The sequence below is a fragment of the Spermophilus citellus genome (genome assembly GCF_964194105.1).
Source record: "Spermophilus citellus genome assembly, chromosome: 8".
NCBI lineage: Eukaryota > Metazoa > Chordata > Mammalia > Rodentia > Sciuridae > Spermophilus > Spermophilus citellus.
Window position 1 is genome coordinate 128,991,113 of NC_138189.1, and position 22,991 is coordinate 129,014,103.

The 22,991-nt window shown below is 42.3% G+C and overlaps 1 protein-coding gene across 2 annotated transcripts in view; it reads right to left on the reverse strand.

Annotated features, from left to right (window-relative positions):
* The window catches only part of FHIP1A (FHF complex subunit HOOK interacting protein 1A), a 230,493-nt gene that overhangs the window by 54,622 nt on the left and 152,880 nt on the right, over positions 1 to 22,991 (reverse strand). For both annotated transcript variants that reach the window (XM_081304753.1, XM_081304754.1), the window contains exons 4-6: positions 20,406 to 21,032; positions 11,566 to 11,724; positions 9,560 to 9,646 (exon numbers count right to left, since the gene is read on the reverse strand). In XM_081304753.1, the coding sequence (XP_081160879.1) occupies positions 9,560 to 9,646; positions 11,566 to 11,724; positions 20,406 to 21,032 (873 nt within the window). The remainder of the gene's footprint in view (positions 1 to 9,559; positions 9,647 to 11,565; positions 11,725 to 20,405; positions 21,033 to 22,991) is intronic.

Below are 22,991 nucleotides of genomic sequence, written 5' to 3' on the forward strand. Positions count from 1 at the left end.
GCTTATTTTTTTTTTTTTTTTTTTTTAGGTCATGGTTTTCACCACTAATGCCTCTGAGCTGCAGAAATGGACTGCATATAATTATTTCCCCTTCAACCCACCTCTTACTTCAGCACAGTCCCCTTGGGGTCTCTGCCTCCATCTACCAGAGAAAGTATCAAACTTCTGTCCTCATTTCCCAACAACTTCTAAATGAAGGATCCAAAATAACCCACAAGACTAATGACTTCCCTAGCTCACAAGACGCATGATTGAATACCAGGACCAAGCCCAGAGGGCATTTAGACAACCCAGTCCCATCCAAACACCCTGCAGCGCTCTTCTCACCCTGCTAGAGCCAGGACAAGCGCTGAAGCCACCTTCAGCTGCACTGCCAACCCCAGCTGCACGGTCAGCCCTGGACCCCCACCTCGGCAGATTCTCCAACTGCCAGTCAGGCTATTTCACTGGTTTTTAATCTGCTGCTCTTCAGCCTAATCACTGCTTTCAAATAAAAAGTATGTGATGATCCTTTCAATAGGCTCTCTCCATCCTTCTAGAGAGTAGCTTCTTTGAACATTTACTGATCACTTAAAATATGCAGAATTCCATGATACCCTGTGCATTAGAGGCTGGCCATCTTTTTCTGTCAAGATCCAAAAAGCAAATATTTTAGGCTTTGCAGATCTAGTATCTATGGTGTATTCATTTTGTTTGTTTGTTTTGAAGATTTTTTTTTTTTTGGTACCGGCATTGAACTCAGGGGCACATCCCCAGCCCTATTTTGTATTCTACTTAGAGACAGGGTCTCACTGAGTTGCTTAGCACCTCACTTTTGCTGATGCTGGCTTTGAACTCATGATCCTCCTGCCTCAAGCCTTCTGAGCCGCTGGGATTAAAGGCATGCGCCACCAAGCCTGGCTCCTGTGACCGTTTTTTAAGTGTACAGCTCAGTAGTATGAAGTACATTTATACGGTTGTGCAATCAACTCCAGAACTTTTTTCTTCTTGCCAGACTGAAAATCTGTCCCAATAAAACAAGAATTCTCCACTCTCCCCATCCTCCTGCCCTTGGTAAACACACTTCTACTTTCTGTCTGTGAATCTGACCTTGAATCATGTGGTCCTTGTCCTTCTGTTTATCTCACCTACAACATCCTCAAGGTTCCATCAATGTTGTACCAGGTGCAGAGATTCCTTCCTATTTAAGGCTGAATAAATTCCACTGTAGGTGCCTACCACATTTTGCTTATCCACATATCTACTGATAGATGTGAAATCCATCCTTTTATTCTGAGGATACAGAAAAATAAGCCACGGGCTACATGTGGCCCATGGACTGAGGTTTGTCAAACCCGGACCTAGAGGCACAAAAAAGCAAACAGCATGGACCAGGGATACTAAGCTCCTTAATCCAGGGTATCTCCAATGTATCAGGTTCTTCCCAGAATCCCTATACCAAAGAAACACCCACCAAGCACCCCATTGATCAAGTATTTAGATCCAGACAACAGTGAAGTCCTAACAATGAAACCTGACATGCACTCAAACCTGGAATCTGCACACCAGAATCTGCACACCTGGAATCTGCACACCTCATTCCCAGCTCCACAGCAATTCTCCTGCGACACTAGCTTTTAAGTTCCGCACCCACCAAGAATTCCCTGCAAAGGCTTGGCTACATTGAAGGGAACAGATACGATTTAACACTGAAACTGCGAGCGATTCTGAGCGAGAAGTTTCCCTGGTGTCCAACAGATGTCACTGTGTTTCCCTAACTACCTGGGAACGTGCCGGCCCCTGGGGGTGTGCTGAAAAGCCCAGGGAACCTTGGCACTTGCTTGAGAACCCAGATATGGGCCTTCCAGGGTTTCAGAGGAGTGGCTAGGCAGGGTCAAAGTCAATATGTGGCTAATGTCAGGCACACATGCTCAGTGCTCAGTGCTCAGTGCTCAGTGACGGACTCGGGCTCCTGACCCCCTCCCTGCTTCCTTCTGTTGGCCACCACACCTCCCAGACCCCATACCACAATTGCTGCCTTGTTTTGTTCCTGAGCCCCTCACCACCTGCCGCCCCCTGCACTGCTCATGATAAACGCAGGTATTCACTTGCCTCAGGAATTGAAGCAGCCTCTCCCCTGGTCTTCATTCCCCTACGGCCTTTGCAAGCCACAGCGCTGCTGGGCAACTTTTGGGCAAATGTGCCCCTCCTGGCATCACCGGCCCAGCCCTCCTCCCACCAGCCCTCCTCCAGCCTGCTCGCCTTCCGGCTGTGTACACGGTCACCCTCCCTACTCTTACCCCCTCACGCCCCCTACCCACCCTGGCCTCTTTCTCTGTGGCAGCACTTATTCTAGTCCTTGCTTTTTAACATGTCAGTCTCCCGGGTACTAGATAAAAGCCCATGTTGCAGGGCAGTCTGGTGGAGTGCTTCGCACGTGGACATGGCCTCGGAACAATGATAGTACCCTTTCACTGCAAAGGAGACGGCAGGGTTGGTCCTGGAACAACCATGGAGATTCCTTTACATATCAGAATATAGGATTTTTCAGAACGTGCTCATGTTTGATCTTCACAACCTCTACAGAGGAAAGAGGAGTATTAGTATCTTCACTGGGCAGCTGAGACTCAGAGAGGTCAAAAATTTTGCACAAGGTCACACAGCAGCAAACAGAAGAGCCAGAACTAGAACCCAGATCTTCTGACTCATAGTCTAGTGCTGTCCTGTGACACACCAGGCCTCTGCATGAATTCGCGTAATAACAGCCCGAGCTGACGTTGGTTACCTGTGCTTTAGTGTATTATCACTGCATTCCACATCTGGTATGTAGCAGGCATTTCCACGTGCCACATTAAGACATCACTATGATTTTAGGTTCCAGAGGACAAAGGTCAATACACAGAATTAGGCACTAACTACAAACTACAAACAGTAAATATTAAAATGTGTTTTTAGGAAGGTTTATATTGCAATATACTGAAGAACTAAGTGCAGGCACTCCCTACAGGTGCCAGCCACACCTGCTCGTTAGTGCTCTGAGATGCTCAGCTGCGTCCAGGTGTCCCTCTAGATCTACTCTCCATCTTCCCACCCTGCTCTGCACCCCAGTGTGCGCCAGCTCTTTCCACGGTTCCCTTGCCATCTGACCTCCACTTGGGCTAGTGCAAAGGGGTTCCAAAAGGAGACCAGAGGAGGGAAGGGAGAAAAGCTGGGCGTATAATCCTGACCCCTTCTCTGAGGGCTGCCTCAGGCTGGTGGTGACCTATGACTGAAGTTCAGGCTCCTATCAGGTGGCCCTGTCCACACAGGAAAGGGCCCTTTCTCTGACTCATTACATACACGTTCAGACCTAGGGGTGGTAGCCATGGTAAACCTGCCCAGAAGATGGTTACAAATTCTTTAACACTCTTACCATTATGAGGTGGGGTCTATGTCCCCTCCCTGGAAAGTGGGTAGGTTCTGTGCTACTATGAACAAAAAAAAGAAAAAATGGGAGAAGTGATCTGTTCCAGGTTCCGAAGCCAAGACTTGGGAGATTGGCAGCTTCTACCACTCCCTCTTGGAGTCCCTGGACTTCAACATGGGAAGACCAACCGCAAGGCTGCCATACTGGGAGGAAGCCTGTTACTCTCAGGGTTTCATTGCTGTGACCAAAAAACCTGACAAGGACAAGCGAGGAGAGGAAAGATTCATTTTGGCTCGTGGTTTCAGAGGATTGAGCCATAGTCAGCCGGCTCCAAGGCAGAGATGCCAAGGCAGAAGGGCTGAGGGGGGAAGCTGTTAGCTCCTGGCAGCCAGGAAGTGGGGAGCATGCCCCCGATGGCCCACTTCCCCAACCACGCCCCACCTGTCTCCAATTCTTACCACCTCCTGGAAAGTCCATCCAATGATGAATCCACAAGTGAGTTAACCCACTGATGGGGGCAGAGCCCCTCATGACCCATCCATCACACCTCTGAACACTGCCGTGACCTGACACAGGAGCTCTGGAGGACACACCAGATCCCAGTCACAACAAAGGAAAGAGGAGAGTGGCCTCCAGCAGGCCTGAAGCTGCTCGGGCTGCAGACATCACAGAGCAGAAGCGAGCTTCCCCACTGCGCCCAACTGAAATCCTGAACCAGAATTGTGACATAGACCAATAGTCCATGACTGTTATAGTCACCAAGTTTGGGGACTGTTTATTACACAGCAATAAATCACTGAAGCACCACTCTCTTCTAACTAAGCAGTCCACTTATTAAGGTCCCCTCACCACCCAAATTGAGTGCCACCTGTTCCTACAGGGCTCTGACAAAATACAAATGACAGTCCTTAGAGCTGCTAATCACATTCTAGGATTCTGAGAGAACGGCAGGACTGCACTCCCCCTGGAGGTCAGATGTAGCCTGATGACTGAAAGTGTACAGACATGACAAGAGTCACTCCCAGACAAAAGCTTCATGAACCACTGGGCCATTCCTTAAGCTCTCTCCCCTCTGACATTTCAGGGGGTGATATTAGTTCCAGATGATAAGGTTTTTATCAACCCGGATCCCCGTGGGAGGATCACGTGAAGAGAAGCTATCCACAAGTTCTTCGTCTCACACCCAAGATGAAAACAAGAAAAAAACGTCTGTGACTTCAGCACCTAAGATTTGACCTTGTTATAATCATCCTAACTGACATGAGAAGCTCCTTTGTTAATACTGACCGAATGACCATTAGGGGTCCACGTGGCCTCCTGAATATTCTGCACACCAGGAAGGAGGTCTATAAACTTACATTTACATGCCCATATTTTTCACGTCTACAATCAGGAAACCCCTCTCGAACCTCCACCCATAGGGAGCACTGCTGACCACCTGGGATCAGCCCCGTGTGTGCTCCAAGGCCACCCTCTGCCCACTGCTCCCAGCCAGTGAACAAGGCAGCCCATTCCCAGCTGGCTGGCCGGGCCTCCTCTGACACAGCTGGGCCCTTCCAGCCCACCTCCTCTCACTGGCTCCTTAACTTGGAGTCAAACGGAGTTCCAGGCCGGCTTCTCCCAGCCCTCCCCTTCTCCACTCCCGTTTCCTCTCACATCTGAAATAAAATCCTAGTGCACTTCATCCTGTCTGCTTCTCTGAGAACCCAGGCTAATGCCAGTGCACATTCAGCTTCAAAATATTAGCTTTGACAAACTAAACACTGACACAAGAAAAGTGGCTCTTATTGAATAAAGTCCATCCCATTAATCTGAAGTAAAAAGTAACCAGTTTTGCAGAATGTGATACCCCTATCTATGGCTGAGCCTAATTCCTTATTGCCTGTAATAATTCAACATTGTTTTCTTCCTGTGACTTTTACAAAGTATAACTTCAACCTATCTGAAAAATTCCCCCTTTTCCAAATGTCCAGAATAGTCTTCCAATCCTTTTCCAAAACCCTGGAGACGATGTATATTTTGAAATTCAAAACTTTTAGAAATAAATGCATCTGCCACATTTGATATAACATCCCCAGGAGATCTTGGAATATAAAGAAATAGTGACATTTCTTCCACAAAATATATAAGTGTTAGCGAGGCACAGTGGCGCATGCCCATAATCCCAATGGCTAGGATGGCTCAGGCAGGAGGATCTCGAGTTCAAAGTCAGCCTCAGTAAAAACAAGGTGCTAAGCAACTCGGTGAGACCCTGTCTCTAAATAAAATACAAAATAAGGCTGGGGATGTGGCTCAGTGGTCGAGTGCCCCTGAGTTTAATCCCTGGTACCAAAAATATGTGTGTGTATGTATATGTGTATTAATGCAAGTGGATGAAAGTAAAGAGTCTTGAGATGGTTCAGGTAGAGCTGGACAATAACTGAGTTCAATAAAGGTTAGATTGTATGCCAAATGAATTAGAAGAAAACATTCCATTTAAGTTCAGGTTGTAGATGAGGAATTGTGAACCCTTAAGTCCACATTTCAGAAAACTATGCAGCCCTTTAAAACAAAACAGAAAACAAACAAACAGAAAACCAGGTCCACCTTTGTGTTAACACAGCAGAATAAATGGCCACCCACAGTGTTGGATGAGGAAAAGCACGAACAGAACAGCCTGCAGTATGGGGCTGGGGATGTGGCTCAAGCGGTAGCACGCTTGCCTGGCATGCGCGCCGCACTGGGTTCGATCCTCAGCACCACATACAAAAAAATAAAAATAAATAAAGATGTTGTGTCCGCCGAAAACTAAAAAATAAATATTAAAAAAAGAACAGCCTGGGCTGGGGATGTGGCTCAAGCGGTAGCACGCTCGCCTGGTAAGCGTGTGCGGCCCGGGTTCGATCCTCAGCACCACATACAAACAAAGATGTTGTGTCCGCCGAGAACTAAAAAAATAAATAAATATTACAATTCTCTTAAAAAAAAAAAAAAAAGAACAGACTGCGGAGACGAGACGGCCTGCAGCACAAACACAGAGAGGGAAAGGAGAGAGGACCAACCTTCACTCGGGAGCACCCCGCTCCGCACCTTCTGCCACCGCGACGTTTCGTAGTGACTTGTCTCTAGTTTAAAGAGATGCTGTGGGGATGCTGTGTGTGGGTACCGATGGCGATGTGGGGACATTTTTAAATGTGAACTTATTTACATTATTTAGGAGACAGACTGAGTTCGCCTCTGTCAGCTGCCCAGGCTGATGGCAGGTAACTAACATGTCAAGTATAAATTAGGGACTGAGTGCACAAAGATTTACTTAGACACCTAACTAAGGTGTCAGGGCAGTGGACCAGAGCCCCTACGGGAGACCTGAGCCCAAACTGTAGGCGTCCCTTCCCCTGTCCAAGGAGCTGATGCAGGAAATAGGCTACAGCTGCTCCCACTGGGGACCCCCCAAGAGCCGCCCGGTTCTGGGCGGTTGCTCCTCTCCCCATCCTGCCACTCATGAAAGGTGGTGAGCCTTCCCCAGCCCACTGCCTTCCCAGCCTTTTTAATTCTAAATGACAAAAACACAAACAAAATGATGGAGAACAGGAAGAAAAATTAATTGAGGAGGGTAAAACTCAGTCTTTGTTCTCCCTAGGTGCTTAAACAACCCTGGGAGAAATTGTCTGCCGTGGATAAAAGTTGAAGAATCTTAATTAGGGAGCTGCAAATTCAAATCCAATACAATTTCATTCATTTTCTATAGTCTTTATTGGCTCTAGGTGGGTTTTTTTTCCCCACAACATGTATAGCTCCATAGTTTTAAAATATTCATTATTTTAATTATGGGCATAATTGAGAATAATAACAGATAATATATAAAGAGCTATGTAAAATGTGAGTTAGCTATTAGTCTTCTACAAAGCACTGTCCAGGAAGGTACCGAGGGCCAGCACTCTGTTGGCACTTGAAGAAAGATCTCACTTATGTATTGTTTTTTCAACCCTAGGCTACCCAGTGAACAGCACTCATGGGAACCCTGCCCCCAGAAAGCATGCATGTCCCTGTGTGGGCAGAAGCATAGTTAACGAGGGGATTCACCTGTGCCTGGTGCTGTGAGGGAGAAGGGCAGTGGGGTGTGGCCAGCAAGATCCTCACCAAGGCGCTGTGGGGCGGAGCTCATCCTCGGCTGTGGATGAGGAACTGTCACTATACTGAGTTATAATTAGCTAAGAGCAAGAAGTCCTGGTGTGCCACCGAAAGGTACGGTGGACACAGATAACAATAATGAACTGTACATTTCAAAAAGCTAGCAGAAAGGATTTTGAAAGTTTTCACTGTAAAGAAATGATAAATGAGGGCTGCATTGTGGCTCAGCGGTAGTGCGCTTGCCTAGCATGTGTGAGGCACTGGGTTCGATTCTCAGCACCGAGTATAAATAAATAAAGACCTATCAACAATGAAAAAAAAATTTTTTAAAAGAAAGAAATGAGAAGATGTCTGAGGAAGATGTTTAACCTGATGTAAACATTATGCAATGTACACATCTATCAAAACATTTCATGGAACTCCACTAATGCATTAAAAAGAGTTGTCATTATTTGTAACATTAAAATATGCTAATTATAATAACATGAATTGTCCTGAGCAAATAGTAATTATAATAATTGTCACTATTATAGTAATTATTTTGTCAACAGGTCAATGAGGAAAAGGACAGGAATAAATGAGGAAGAAAGTCCAATTGTGTGAGGAGGCCTATGAATAATTACTGCAAAGAATTACAATAGCACTGTTATATTCCTCTGACCTGGGAAGTTCCTCCACACAGGGGCTCAGAGACCCTCAGTGTCATACACTCTCCCATCCCCCAAACAACCACATACAGACTAACAGAAAGACAGCCTCAAAACAAATGCCAGGTTTGTATTTTCCAAAGATATTGCTTTATTTTCTAAGACACATCCAATTTCACAGACTTGGTCCCTTTGTGTCCATAAACAACTAAAAATTTCAGTGTTTTGATATTTATTTATTTTTTTTGAGAGTTTGAAGGTACTTTATTTATTTATTTAAGAGAGAGAGAATTTTTTAATATTTATTTTTTAGTTCTCGGCGGACACAACATCTTTGTTGGTATGTGGTGCTGAGGATCGAACCCGGGCCGCATGCATGCCAGGTGAGTGCGCTACCGCTTGAGCCACATCCCCAGCCCAATGTTTTGATATTTAAACCATATCCAAGATTACCTCTTGAACCTAGAAGCAACACAAAAATCCTAGTCAGATCAAGTACTCTATTTATTTTGGAAAACATGGCTCTGAGGCTCAAAAGGCCCTGCACTTGATAAGAGAGAAACATCTTCCATCAAGACCAGTGCTCTACGTCAGAAACCCCTTGGCATGTAAAATAAGGCTGCAGAGCCGCTGCAGTCAGGTATTCTTGGCTTCTGTAAAATAAGAGCCCATAGCATGGAACTCCAGCAGGGAGAAAGGTGAGCATTTCATCAAAACAATATACAAGTTGCTTCTGGTTTCTCTTCCTACCAGCAGTGGTAATTCCAGAAACCTGACAAAAATCCCATGAACTAAATATGACACAAGGCTCTTCACTTGGCAAAGAAAAAAAAATTAGAATTCTAGGTCCCCGAGTGTCTCATAACAGCTCACAATGGAAAAGATATCAGTTGATTTATTATGTAAAATGAGAGTCATAAGGAATTCAGAGCTGTGCTAATGAGACAGCCAACCTTTGATGGGACCTTAACTTGGCTTCACTTTAATTTTTGCTGTCACAAAATTGTTATAATAGAAAATCATGTTCTATTAAGGAGACGGCAAATTCACGACACTCGGGCTACACTGCCCCTCTCTAGGCAACTCATATCCACTGTGACACACTCGTCCTCAGTGGACAGCTTAACAGGGTCCAAGCAGCCTCCACCCACAAACTGAATAGGCACAAGATCCAGGGGCCACCTGCCAATGCTCCTCTAGACTGACGACCTTACTTGACATCCACCAGGCTGGATTCCACTACTCCAAACACGGGCTATTTTTAAGACCTGTGCTTGATATTACTGAGAAGTACAGACACAATGAGAAGGCAAATGGGGTTCAAGCCACCGCGGAGTCAGTTACACTGCGTCTACCCTCCTCGGTGCCCATCAGTTTACTATAAACAGACAGAAGATTTCATTAGCCAGTCACCGACCTTGTGGAGAGCAGGGGCCAAGACAGGCACCAGGAATCCGTTGTAAATGTAACTGACAAGCTGATTGCGAATCAAGGGGTGAGCCACCTGGGACACAAACAGGCAGGCAGAGAAAGTTCAATCTTTAGGTCTTAAAATCAAACATTTCTGTATACATGCTCAATGCAAAAAGGAAATCCAAATTTGGGTCATTTATACAGTATATAAAGAATAATTCAGAATTGCTATGTGATTTTTTTTTTCAAATGGTTTAACCTAGTATAAACAGCTTAGCTAAAGCTGGATTTTCAAATTTAAAAAACAACGGTAATTTTAAAGAGTCTATGGAGGGGGACAAAAGACTGAATATATATAAGGATTCATAAATTAAAATTAATAAACTGGTAAGTATGAATTTTACCCCTTAACTTCCTATAGAGCCCATCTTAACTTGTAACTAACTTAAAAAGACATAACTGTCAAACAGATAATTAAATATACTTATTTTGCTAGCAGAAAGAATTTTCTCATTCTGAAATACATTTTCTGAGAGTCATTTATGTTAAAGAGAAAGGGATTTGGAAAATATTTTCAGGGGCTGCAGTTGTAGCTCAGTGGTAGAGTGCTTGCCTAGTTTGTATGAGGCACTGGGTTCAATCTTCAACATCAATAAAAATAAATGAATTTTTTTAAATTAAAAAAAATTTTCATTAAAATATAGACAACGTTCAAAACCAGAAAACACTGGAAGTACTAACACTTCCCATATTTGACTGTCAAAATATACCCAGCATGATACTTTACCAGTATCTACGAGAAGTAACCTTTCCAGTTGAATCCCCAAACAAAAATTCTTAAAAGCATATGGCAGGCTGGGGATTCAGCTCAGTTTGTGCTTATCAGCAGGATCAAGGCCCTGGGTACCACACCAACAAAAAAAAGAAGAAGAAAAAGAAAGAAAGAAAACAGACACACACACACGTACTTAGGGCTTCAATTTCAAAATATACTAATTTCAAAATATACTGCCCACTAGTTTTACTTCTAAGGAAGGAAGGAAGGAAAAATAAAAACTGAAAAGCAATTCTAGATAAGTAAGGCTAGATATTTAAATTACTGATAATGCCTGTGTGTCTCCCCTCCCCCACATTTGGAGAGGAATTTTTATTTCCAGACACTTCTGCAAGAAAATCTTGATAGGCTATACTATTAAAAAATAATTGAAGATGTGATCCATTTGTCTTACATATAAATAAAACCTCCTTTGACTTAACAATAAAAACAAAATGGAACTAAAGTAATTTACTTGCATTTTCTTCCAGAAGCTATTTCTTTATTTGGTAAATAAACAGATAAACTTAACATTTTTCACCCTCCAATCACCATAAAAAAAACCAATTTCATAATAAATCCAATATTAAGGTAATATTTATGCTGTATAAAAGTAAAATATTTTTATGAAAATCTACTACGTCCTTAAATATATATAAAATCTGATTTTTATTGAAAACAGTAACAAGGAATCTGAAGGTAAAAATCTAATCAAGAAGCCAAATATACAAGAGTTCAGTGGCTGGTTTTTTCCCCTAAGCAGACCAATTTCAAAGCAAATTTAATTTGTGTTGCTAAGAAGATGGTTAACTTCTTCTAAATTCAATTGGGATAACAATATTCTTTATGTGGTATGCACCATTAAGCAAAATAAAGTGTTTTCCTTTGTAGACTCCCAAGAAGACCTTGAAGTAAAAGTGTTATAATTTGGAATACTTAAAAGCCTAAAAATACCTATTTAATGAGTCAGACACTGAACTTATTTTGATGGGTAAGTAGATGTGGATAATCAAAACAGAATTAACCCAATCTATAGAGGATATAATCTACTCATTTTTTTCTCAATTGAGACTTCCCAGAATCCTACAAAACAAACACTTTTGCTCATTCCAGAGCATTTGGTGGGCTTGAAGTAGAGCACCCATATTTCCATGAACGTGATTAAGATTAGAAGGGACCCCAGCAAAGGGACGCACCTGGATGACGGCGTTGCAGAACTCCAGCGAGTTCATGAACTGCACGAGGGGCGGCAGCAGGAGCCAGTCGTCCTTCAGTAGGCAGTGCCATTCCTCGCCCTTCTCCTCCAGCTTGGTGGGCAGGGAAGAGTAGAGCCCGCTGAGCCCGGTGGCGAGCACCTGTGTGCAGAAATAAAAACAGAACAGTCTTCTCCAAAGTTCTGAGGCTGCTACTAGAAGCTCCTGAGTGGTACCTATTTTCTAGGCCAAAGACTAAACTTGAAGGAGCAAGGTGGAGGATCAGCTGGTGAGGAAGCATTCTGCAAGTGGAGGGAGCAACAGGACCAGAGCTACTGAGCCACTGCACGTGGGGGTGGCAGCGGTTGATGGTCCCTTAGTGCCAGGCACCATGCTGGGCTGGGAGGGAGAGAAGTGAATGGGGTGAACACAGATGAATAAAAAGGACTCCTGTCCCCAGGAAGCTCAGGAAAGGGACAATATGGTGTAGTTGGATACATTGAGCACAAACACCCCTGTCTACGGCGGCAAGCCTGGGTTTGGGGGGACCCAGGACAGAGGGCTGCACAGGTAGGAACCATGAGGGGCTCTATGAGAAGGATTCCTTGCAAATCCTCACACACTGAAGGTCCTGACTGACACACATTTCCAGGTGAGAAAGCACTTTTGTGCAAATTATCTCATCTGATCTTCACAAGCAATAGCAAGGAGAAAGCTGGGGGTGGGGTCAGTTAGCTGTGACGAGAGTTCAAATGGAGGGGCAGGAGTTGTAGCTCAGTGATAGAGCTCTTGCCTTGCACGTGTGAGGCACTGTATAAATAAGTAAATAAAATAAAGGTTCATCAACAACTGAAATAAAAATGAAAGAAAGAAACAGTGCTGGGGATATGGAGAAAGAAAAGGTATCTCCAGGCCTAGGAGAGGCGCAGTGCTGTGTGGGTGTAGAGTTACAGGTAGACAGAGGCAGCTAGGTAAATAAGCACCAGATCCTGTGGGGGTGCACAGGCCAGCAGGGAGGGCCCAAGGGACAGGGGGTCTAATGCTTGAAGGAGTGCTCTGGGCTTGACATGGCCATCTGAAGCCATCTGAAGCCCAGGTGTGGCCAGCACCTCAAGCCACACAAACCTGAGAGAGAAAGAAAGGGAAATTTAGACAGGAGAGACATGACAAAACACCTACAGCGGCTGACACTAGAAACAGGAAAACAGGAGGAGAGACTGGCCTAGGTGTGCTAAAGCTGGGGGAAATGACTTCCACAGGCCTGCTGCAGCCTCGCCCTTCCCCTTGCACTGCCCCCTCCCTGAGGCACTCTCTGTATCCCCCTGCTCACCTGATCTGACCTGTTCACCCAGTCCACACCAGAAGCATGAATGATTTGTCAAAGGTGTTGAGTGTCAGAGTCCTTCCCAGGAGGAGCACGCCAAATGTAACAGTAAGAGTACAGACCTGGGAGGTTTTCCCAGAGAAACCAGATGAAACTGCGGCGGGAGGGACTGGGAAGTGGGCGGGGGACATGGTATAGGATCTACAGTGCAGAATATAGGGCAGCACAAGAAATGGATGAATCATGACAATGCTGGAGAAGTCAAAGGTTCATATATCATTTCTCTGTTCCACTTTCTAGTAACCTTTATTCACTCATCTACTCACTCACACATTTAAAACACACAAAATACTGAGCACTTAAAACTTCAGGCCAGGTACTACATTAAGTACAGGAAAATCAACAGTAAGCAAGATCACAGCTTTATCTATTTTTCAAAATTAGGGCATTTGTGCCCAAAGGAAAATGTCACCTATTTAAAATACTTAGCTCCTTGTCAACATATCCAAACAAATCCCTTTAATTCTGATTTTGAATGTGACCCAGATGAGTTGCCTGTTGTAAATTAGAAATCTCTGGCAAAAGAGAACAGAGCCCAAAAGTTCTCCTTGAAGAGAAATCTAATCTTGATGCCACGTTTTAAAAATCAATTACATTTGCTAACTCATGCTAAATTAACCACAGAACAAAGGCTTTAATTCTGCGTACTCCTGATTTCTTAACCACTTTGAGGCTTTGAAGATGAATTCATAAAGACAGGCTTAATTTGTCTGACTAAAAAGCTGGGAATAACTATTCAGTATATCAATATAATTACAGCAACATTAATTTTCAAATTACATACATCAGTGACAGTAATTAAAAATAACACATACCTAGTACTCACTTTTTAAAATGAGTATTCTGAAAAGGGCATAGCTGAGATGTGAACAGAAGGAAGCCGTCCAGATGGAAGGACGCTCCATGCAGGACACGCCCTGCACAGAAGTGGCAGCTGGGTGGGGAATCCTGCCATGTTCCTGCCACTACCAGGTGGGACAGGGTGACAGCCTGCTATCTTCTTCAGAGTGCCAAAGATACTCGGGAGGAAATGTTCTGCAGAATAGAGCGGGAGGAAATGTTCTGCAGAATAGAGAATCACCAGTCTTGAGAAGGAGATTCCACACCTTTCCTGCTATTTATAGCCTCCCTTCTGGGGCTTTGCTCAGAGTTCGATTCATTCACCCAGATCACACGCAGATCCAGAACCCAGCCGTGGGCCTGGAACGGGCAAGGTGAGCGCCGGGGAAAGAGCGGGGAACAGTCAGAGCAGGCGAGCTGGAGAAGGGCACCCACCAACTAAATAACCCAGCACGGAAGATCCACTCGCCACCTGAGGAACTCAAGAGTGCTGTGGGACCAGAACCAGAAAAAGGAGAGGCAACAATGGGTTCTAGGTATTTTCCAGATTCAAGGGTTTAAAACACAATCTATCTACTTTAAAATTTTTTGAACTTTGAAATTATAAAAAAATGAATATATACATATAATCACTAATTAAAAATAAAAAGCCCATCCACTATTTTAACCTTTTATTGACTCAGAACACATACACACACCAAAAAAAAACCTGAAAAGCATTATATTTATTCCCAACACAGTAAGTATTAACTCAATAGTTTTCATTTATCGCCCCCCAAGAGTATCCTTAAAAGAAACTAACAGCCATATAAAACCATACAGGAAAAGACAGACAAAAGACACAGCTCCCTGGCAGCTGGGTGGCCCGGCCAGCACTGAGACCAATATGGTTTTGAGACAAATTCTGTGGTTGTCGGGCAGTTACTAAAGCTCTCTAAATCTCAGTTTCCTCATTGAGCTCTTACAAGGATTAAAGAAAATAACGCATGTGATGAGATTAGCAGAACGGTTTCCGCATAGCGATGTTTCCATAGCGATGTTTCCACACAGTAAAGGAAAGATGACCCGGAAGATGACAGGCACAGGGCACTGAACAAGTCACGCGATTTCCATCTCTAAACATCTAATGGTACCCAGTTAATTCTAGAAAAACAAAGATTTTCAGCAGATGGCTATAGTCTGAAGCTGGCAGCAAAACACCTGGTGGAGACCATTTGCTACAACTTCCGAAAATAAAAAGCCTCATAAATTTTGGATATGGGATAAATAACTTTCTACCTGCGGCTGTGTACCTAAAGGTCACTTACTTCAATTTGCATTTCTTGATTTATGTATATATGGGCTGTTTTCCACATTGGCCAACTTGTAACAAATGGCATGGGCTTAACCATCAATATTCAGTGTTTTTTTTTTTAAAGTGATAGGGTTATTTTGTCCCCAAGCATTTGTTGGCACCAAATTGTTCTCTTGAGTGTTCTTACTCTCCTGGTTTTCTTGGGAAAGCACATTTCCAGATAAACAGCCACAGGACTGGCCAGCTCTCCATATCAGCTACAAGCTTCCAAAAGGGGTCCAATTTCCTCAAAGAGTCATTACCTCCCAACAGCCTGATCCTAACACGCTTTGACAATCATACTAATTAGAGAAAGCTTTTTGTCAACTGTGGCCCTTAGCTGGACGGTTAATAGAGTGTGCTTTTATCTTCAACATAAAGGGGCCTTTTTTTTAAATTATGTTGTCAGATGTAATTATAGAAAACTGGGTACAAAAGAGATTATGGGATCTATCCTGAGGGGCAACTTAACACAACGAAGCTTGTCTTCCCTTCTAGCAAACAAGGTCAGCTGTTTTCCCTGCAACTTTAATGGACTGTACGACATTGTGAAACACGTTTTTATAAAAGCAACAGTCACTCAGTGAAATCTGCTGGTAACACAGTTAGTGAAAAATCTAAATGTTAAAAACATGGCCCATTCTTCTCCCAGTATATTTTAATTTTTAAATTATGAAATGTTACAAATATACAAAACATAATAGAATTGAAACCCATCACCAAGACCAGATTTTAACATTCTGCGGTATGTTTTTTCAGAGCACTCTACTCTCCCCACCCAAAATAAAGCATTACAGCCTGGGAGAGAACCACAGTGGCAGAGTGTGTGCTCAGCATGTACAAGGACCTGGGTTCAATCCCCAGCACCAAAATATAAAATAAATCACACATTACCAATAGAACTAAACCCTACTCTAACTCTTTCTTCTCCCTTCATGCCCCAAAAGCAACTATAATTTTGAACTTAGTAAATATTTTTCTGTGCTTGTTTTTGTAATTTTACTGTAGATAGATACAAAAAAGTAGGTATTATAATTTTGAGTTCTAAAACTTTATGTAAACTTTCTGTAAAAGCCAACATACTATATGTACCCTTTTGCTATTACTTATTTTACTCAACATGTTTAGATTCCTGGTCTTCACACATGTAGATGAGGTTACATGCTAAAACATGTGATTCATTCATTTTGAATGCTGAATAGTATTGCATTGATGTATGAATAAACCAGTTTATCTTTTCTTTTATAATTTATATTTTTCTCTTTTTCAAATCACTGTTCTAACATGTGCTAGGTTTCTCTTGGGCAGATACCCATAAGGTGAAGGGTCACAGGGTATTTATATATTCAATCTTACTAAATACTGCTACACTGCTTTCCTAAATTTGTAGTCTTAAGTCACTCGTTGTTAGTAGATGTCTAGTTAACCTCCATGTTGAGTGTTGGCCGCTGTCCCCTTGTGGATTCATTTCGCACTCCCCTGACTCCAAGGAAAGAATGAGAGTATACTCTCATATGTCACTGGCTTTGGTGTCTTCTGAGGGTCATGCATTCATATCCTTTGCTCATTTTTCAAATAGGCTGTTTCACCTTTTTCTTCTTAATTTGTTGCATTACAAATATTTTTATATATTATGGGTACCAATCATTTGTAGTTATGTTCATTGTAAATATTTTCTCCTAGTATGTGTTTTTGTTCTTAATTCCAATCTTTTTTTAAACGTGTGTGTGTGTGTGTGTGTGTGTGTGTGTGTGTGTATTAGAGGTAGACACAATACCTTTATTTTATTTATTTATTTTTATGTGGTTTGAACGGTGGATCAAACCTAGTGCCTCAAACGTGCCAGGTGAGAGCTCTACCACTGAGCCACAACCCCAGATCCCAATCTTTTCTTTATGGTTGGATACTCTGTAAGGTATCTTGAAATTTCACTGTTTATGCATATGGGTTCTTGAGTCACAATGCCCAGGTCCAAACCCTGACTATCGCACTAGCCCTGTGGGCTTGTAAAATTTACTTGATGTCTTCCACTACAAAAACGGGAATGATGACACCAGAACCTACAGCTATGAGAGTTAATGAGTTAATACATGGAGAGCACTGAGAACAACACCCAGCACATGGAAAGCACCCCCAAAATATATGATATCATAGTTGCCCTAATTCATAATTATCTCAGCCATTCTTGGCCCTTGAACACTTTTAAGCAATTTCTAATGTCATTTGTTGCATTCATTTAAAAAAAAACCCTACTTGGATTTTTATTCGAATCACATTAACACCACACAAACTACACCTAGCAAAGGGAAAGTTGTTCCTTTATACTGTAGAGATCCAAGAGTCACCATCTTAGCCAATGGAGCACCATCTCGGGTGGGACAGCCCAATAACCTGATTTAATCAAGTACATGGACTAACTTCAATTTGTAGGAAATACAGGGGAGAGGAACAAGTCAAACTATACAAGAAACATCAAACCCAGGATGTGGGATGTTCTATAAGACGATGGTTGGTCCCTTCAAAAGTCTGTATAGGGGGGAAGAAAAGTGGCAGCTGTTGTTTATTATTAGAGATTATAGAGACACAGGGTATGATGGAGGTTTGGATATTAGATCATATTAAGGAATTGAATAATTTTCTTAGGCACAATAACGGTATTGTGCTTATATAGGAGAATGTCATTTGTAGGAAAACATACTAAATTATTTGATTTTTGCAAGTTAATTTCAAATGGCACAGCAAAATAAATGAAAAGCACAGATGAAAATACACCATTGAATACCAAAGTAATAACAAATATGGTGTTCATTTTAGTATTCTCCCAAATTTTCATTTTACTTTTTTTATAATATAAAGTTATAAAACATAAATTGCATTAACTTTCACAAATTGATTTTGCAAGAATGTTCCACTGTACATTATCTATGAATGACAGAGCTTTCCATTTATTTACATCTTTTTTAATGCCCTTCAATAAGGTTTTATAATTTTCTCCATAAAGGCCTTTCCTATATTTATTAGATTTATTTTGAGAATCTTGCTTTTGTAAATGTTGACTTTTTAAACCTGCATTTTGCATTCTTATCAAGTGAACCATCTGATATTCTGTGATTTGTTACAATGCCTGCTCTCCTTTAAGAGCAGAACTATTGGAAACAATTCAAGTAAATCGAACACCAAACCTGGGAGCATTCTACCACCCCACCCCCACCTGCCAAAAAATATCTGCCCTTTCCTTAAGTCTCTCTTTACAGCAGCTTAAAGTTTACAATAAAGTTGAAAGGGAGGCACAGAGGTGTTCCATATACTCCCACTCCCTGCTTATGCACAGCCTCCCCGTTATCAACACCCCCCACAGACAACTCAGAGCCACCTAGAGCCCATCCATCAAGTTAGAGTTCACTCTTGGTGTTGTGCACTACGGGTTTGGACAAGGTGTGATGGCTGTATCCACCATTACAGTAACATATACAGTGCTTTTGCTGCCCTAAAAACTCCTCTGTGCTTCACCTGTTCATCCTTCACCCCGCCCTGATTTGGAAAAACTAATCATTTTATTGTCACCATAGTTTTGTCTTTTCCAGAATGTCCTATAGTTAGAATCATACAGCATGTAGCCTGTTCAGATGGGTTTCCTTGATTTCATTATATGCATTTAAGATTCTTTCATGTCTTTTCATGGCTTGATAGCTCATTTCTTTTTAGTTAAATAATAGTCATTGTCTGTATGTACCACAGTTTTTATTCACCTGCTGAAGGACATCTTGGTTACTTCTAAGTTTGGGAAATCCCGAATAAAGCTGCTATAAATAGCCATGTGCAGGTTTTTGTGAGGACATAAGTTTTAACTCTTTTGAGTAGATACCAAGCAGTGCAACTGATGTATCATATGTCAGTTTCTGTTTCATTTTATAAAACACAGCCCACTGTCTTCCAAAGTGGCTGTACCATTTTGCATTCCCACCAGTAATAAATGAGTTTCTGTTGCTCCACATGCTTCCCATCATTTGGTATGGCTAGTGTGGCCCCTGCACACCAAATGCCAATTTAACCACCTCCCTACTACCTTACTTTCCTATAATATGCAACCAGACACACCCCACATACATTTCTAAATGCCCTCTAGGTAGTGAACCACCCTGGTCAAAACCACTCATACCATATTAATTAACAAGGTAGACTCTAACCTACCTATGACAATTTGCCTGACCTACTCTAACAAAACTCACTGAGAGCCTTACAAACTATTCCACACATCTGAGGCAATACAGTTTATAAAGACTGGTTAAAAGAGAGAGAGAGAGAGAGAGAGAGAGAGAGAGAGAGAGAGAGACAGTGAGTCAGATGCAGTGACACATGCCTGTAATTTCAGCAACTTGGGAGGCTGAGGTAGGAGGATCAGAGGTTCAAGGCTAGCTTCAGCAATTTAGCAAGACCCTGTCTCAAAAAATAAAAAGGGCTATGGTTATAGCTCAGTGGTAAAGTGCCCCTTGGTTCAATCCATAGTACTACTACTACTACTACTACTACTAATAATAATAATAATAGACAATGGAACTAAAATGGAAATGTTCACAGAACTGGGAAAGTATGGATAGTTGTTGCCCAATCAACAGAAGACACAAACCTAAAAAGCTGTCATTTATGTCCCCCTTCCAAAGACAGCACCAACACCAAAAAATACTCAGAGACCTAAGACCTCCCATGAGTTCCATATCATTCCCATGGTTTTCTGAAATGACTGGACCTGGGCTACTCCAATATCTGTAAAGAACCTTGTACTTTATTTCTCACCATACCATGGAATAAGAAAGTAATCAGAGTATTTCTCGTTATCAGATCTGCAAGTACATATTCATTTTTTAAATAAAATCAATGTTTCAGTTCTATAATTAAGAGAAAATAAATTAATTTGTGAAACCAGCTGAGAGGGGTCCTACCACATCCTTTGATTCACTGGAGCAAAATCAACCTGAAAAGATAAGAATTTAGAAAGAGAATATGTTCTTGGGGGGGGAAAAAACTAAAATTGTTCCCAATCCAATAAAAATGAACCTGCAATGGCAGCACTTCTCATTTCCTCTGTTGGCTTATTTTGAGCTGACATTGCTCAGCCAAAAAGCATCTAAACTTAGATTTCTCTCCTCCCTCCAAAGATTTCCTCTAAACATTTTCCCATAGGAGGTACAACTTGGGGTGGGGAGGAAAGGAATAAAAAGTATTTATCATTAACAAAGGAGAGACAGAGGGGAGGGGAAGGAAAATATGCCAAGGAGGGGAACTTACTGGACAAAAGTAGGTGTTCTCCACGATGTGGTGGGCCACCATGCTGTTCTCAGCAGAGAGGGACATGATAAAGAGCAAAGCATCCCGCGCTTGTTGGCCTACTGTACCCTCACGATGAATGAAGGGGATCAGAAGGGAGAAGATGAGGAAGTTGGCAGCCCCCTGATCCTCACTCGTGTGGAAAAAGAGTTCCAGAATGGACGGGTCTTTGGCCAGGATGCAGCAGAGCTGATTGAGCAGGACCACCAGCTTCCCCTCCACGGCAGGGGTGGCCGTGCCTGAACAAGAGCTCAGCAGCATCATCAGAGGCTTCAGAATGGGCTTGTGGTGCAGCAGGGGCTGGTGTGACTGGGTGACCAGCATCTCATACATCTTCAGCTGCTCCATTTTAGTCTCATCGGTAAACTCCCGTCTCAGGCTCCACAGGAAAAGCTTCTCCATGATGTTCTCAGAGACCACAAATTCCAGAATCGGCCCCATGGCCGCATCCTTGGCTTGCTCTTCAATTAGCAAAAACAGCATGTGCTCTACATAGTTCTGCACGGCGCTGGCCTCATCCGGGGGGATGGACCCATATTTTGCCTGGGTGTTCTTCAAGGGGTCATGCTTCTCTAAGATTTTCACAACCTGTAACCAAACCGAACATTCGTTATCTATCTGGGTTTATCATAATCACAAATACATACCACCCCTGATTTGACCAAGTCATCACTCAAGATGCAGGAGCCACTGGCCGCAGTAAGATCAATGTGATATGTCTGTGTGTGTGTGTGTGTGTGTGTGTGTGTGTCTGTGTCTGTCTGTCTGCCCATCTGTCTCTGTCTCTTTCATAAAATGAAAGGGTTAAACTATGAAAGAAGATGTTTGAAGATGCTTATTTATAACAGTTAAAAATTACAGCAACCTAAATGTCAAAGAAAACAGTATGGTCATGCAAATTGAGATTACCTGAATTCCTTGGCCTACTGTTGTGAAGACTATTAGAGCAATATAAAAAAAGAAACTGTAGTCATATTTAGATGAAAAAAAAAGCTAGCTATGTTTGTGAGATCCATAATTATCAAATATGTCAAAAACACATAGGTGAAAAAGGAGTGAAAAGAAATACAGGAAAATAATAATAGCGTTTGTGTTCAAAAGGAATGACAAGTTCCTAATTTTTTTCCTAAACTGTCAACAATGCAACGTTGCCTTTTTAACTTTAAAATACAATAAACAAGTAAAAGGAAATCTGACTAACCATATCTTCCTATAAATGGAGTTGCTTTGGAGATTTCTTTTTTTTATTTTTATTTTTTATTGGTTGTTCACAACATTACAAAACTCTTGACATATCATATTTCATACACTAGATTGAAGTGGGTTATGAACCCCCAATTTTACCCCAAATGCAGATTGCAGAATCACGTCGGTTACACATCCACAATTTTACATAATGCCCTATTAGTAATTGTTGTATTCTGCTACCTTTCCTATCCCCTACTATCCCCCCTCCCCTCCCCACCCATCTTCTCTCTCTACCCCATCTACTGTAATTCATTTGTCTCCTTGTTTATTTTCCCATTCCCCTCACAACCTCTTATGTGTAATTTTGTATAGCAATGAGGGTCTCCCTTCATTTCCATGTGATTTCCCTTTTCTCTCCCTTTCCCTCCCACCTCATGTCTCTGTTTAATGTTAATCTTTTCTTCCTGCTCTTCCTCCCTGCTCTGTTCATAGTTGCTCTCATTATATCAAAGAAGACATTTGGTATTTGTTTTTTAGGGATTGGCTAGCTTCACTAAGCATGATCTGCTCTAGTGCCATCCATTTCCCTGCAAATTCTATGATTTTGTCATTTTTCATTGCTGCATAGTACTCCATTGTGTATAGATGCCACATTTTTTTTATCCATTCATCTATTGAAGGGCATCTGGGTTGGTTCCACAGTCTAGCTATTGTGAATTATGCTGCTATGAACATCGATGTGGCAGTATCCCTGTAGCATGCTCTTTTAAGGTCTTCAGGGAATAGTCCAAGAAGGGCAATAGCAGGGTCAAATGGTGGTTCCATTCCCATCTTTCCCAGGAATCTCCAAACTGCTTTCCAAATTGGCCGCACCAATTTGCAGTCCCACCAGCAATGTACAAGTGTACCCTTTTCTCCACATCCTCACCAGCACTTGTTGTTTGACTTCATCGTGGCTGCCAATCTTACTGGAGTGAGATGGTATCTTAGGGTGGTTTTGATTTGCATTTCTCTGACTGCTAGAGATGGTGAGCATTTTTTCATGTACTTATTGATTGATTGTATATCCTCCTCTGAGAAGTGTCTGTTCAGGTCCTTGGCCCATTTGTTGATTGGGTTATTTGTTATCTTATTGTCTAATTTTTTGAGTTCTTTGTATACTCTGGATATTAGGGCTCTATCTGAAGTGTGAGGAGTAAAAATTTGTTCCCAGGATGTAGGCTTCCTATTTACCTCTCTTATTGTTTCTCTTGCTGAGAAAAAACTTTTTAGTTTAAGTAAGTCCCATTTGTTGATTCTTGTTATTAACTCTTGTGCTATGGGTGTCCTATTAAGGAATTTGGAGCCCGACCCCACAAT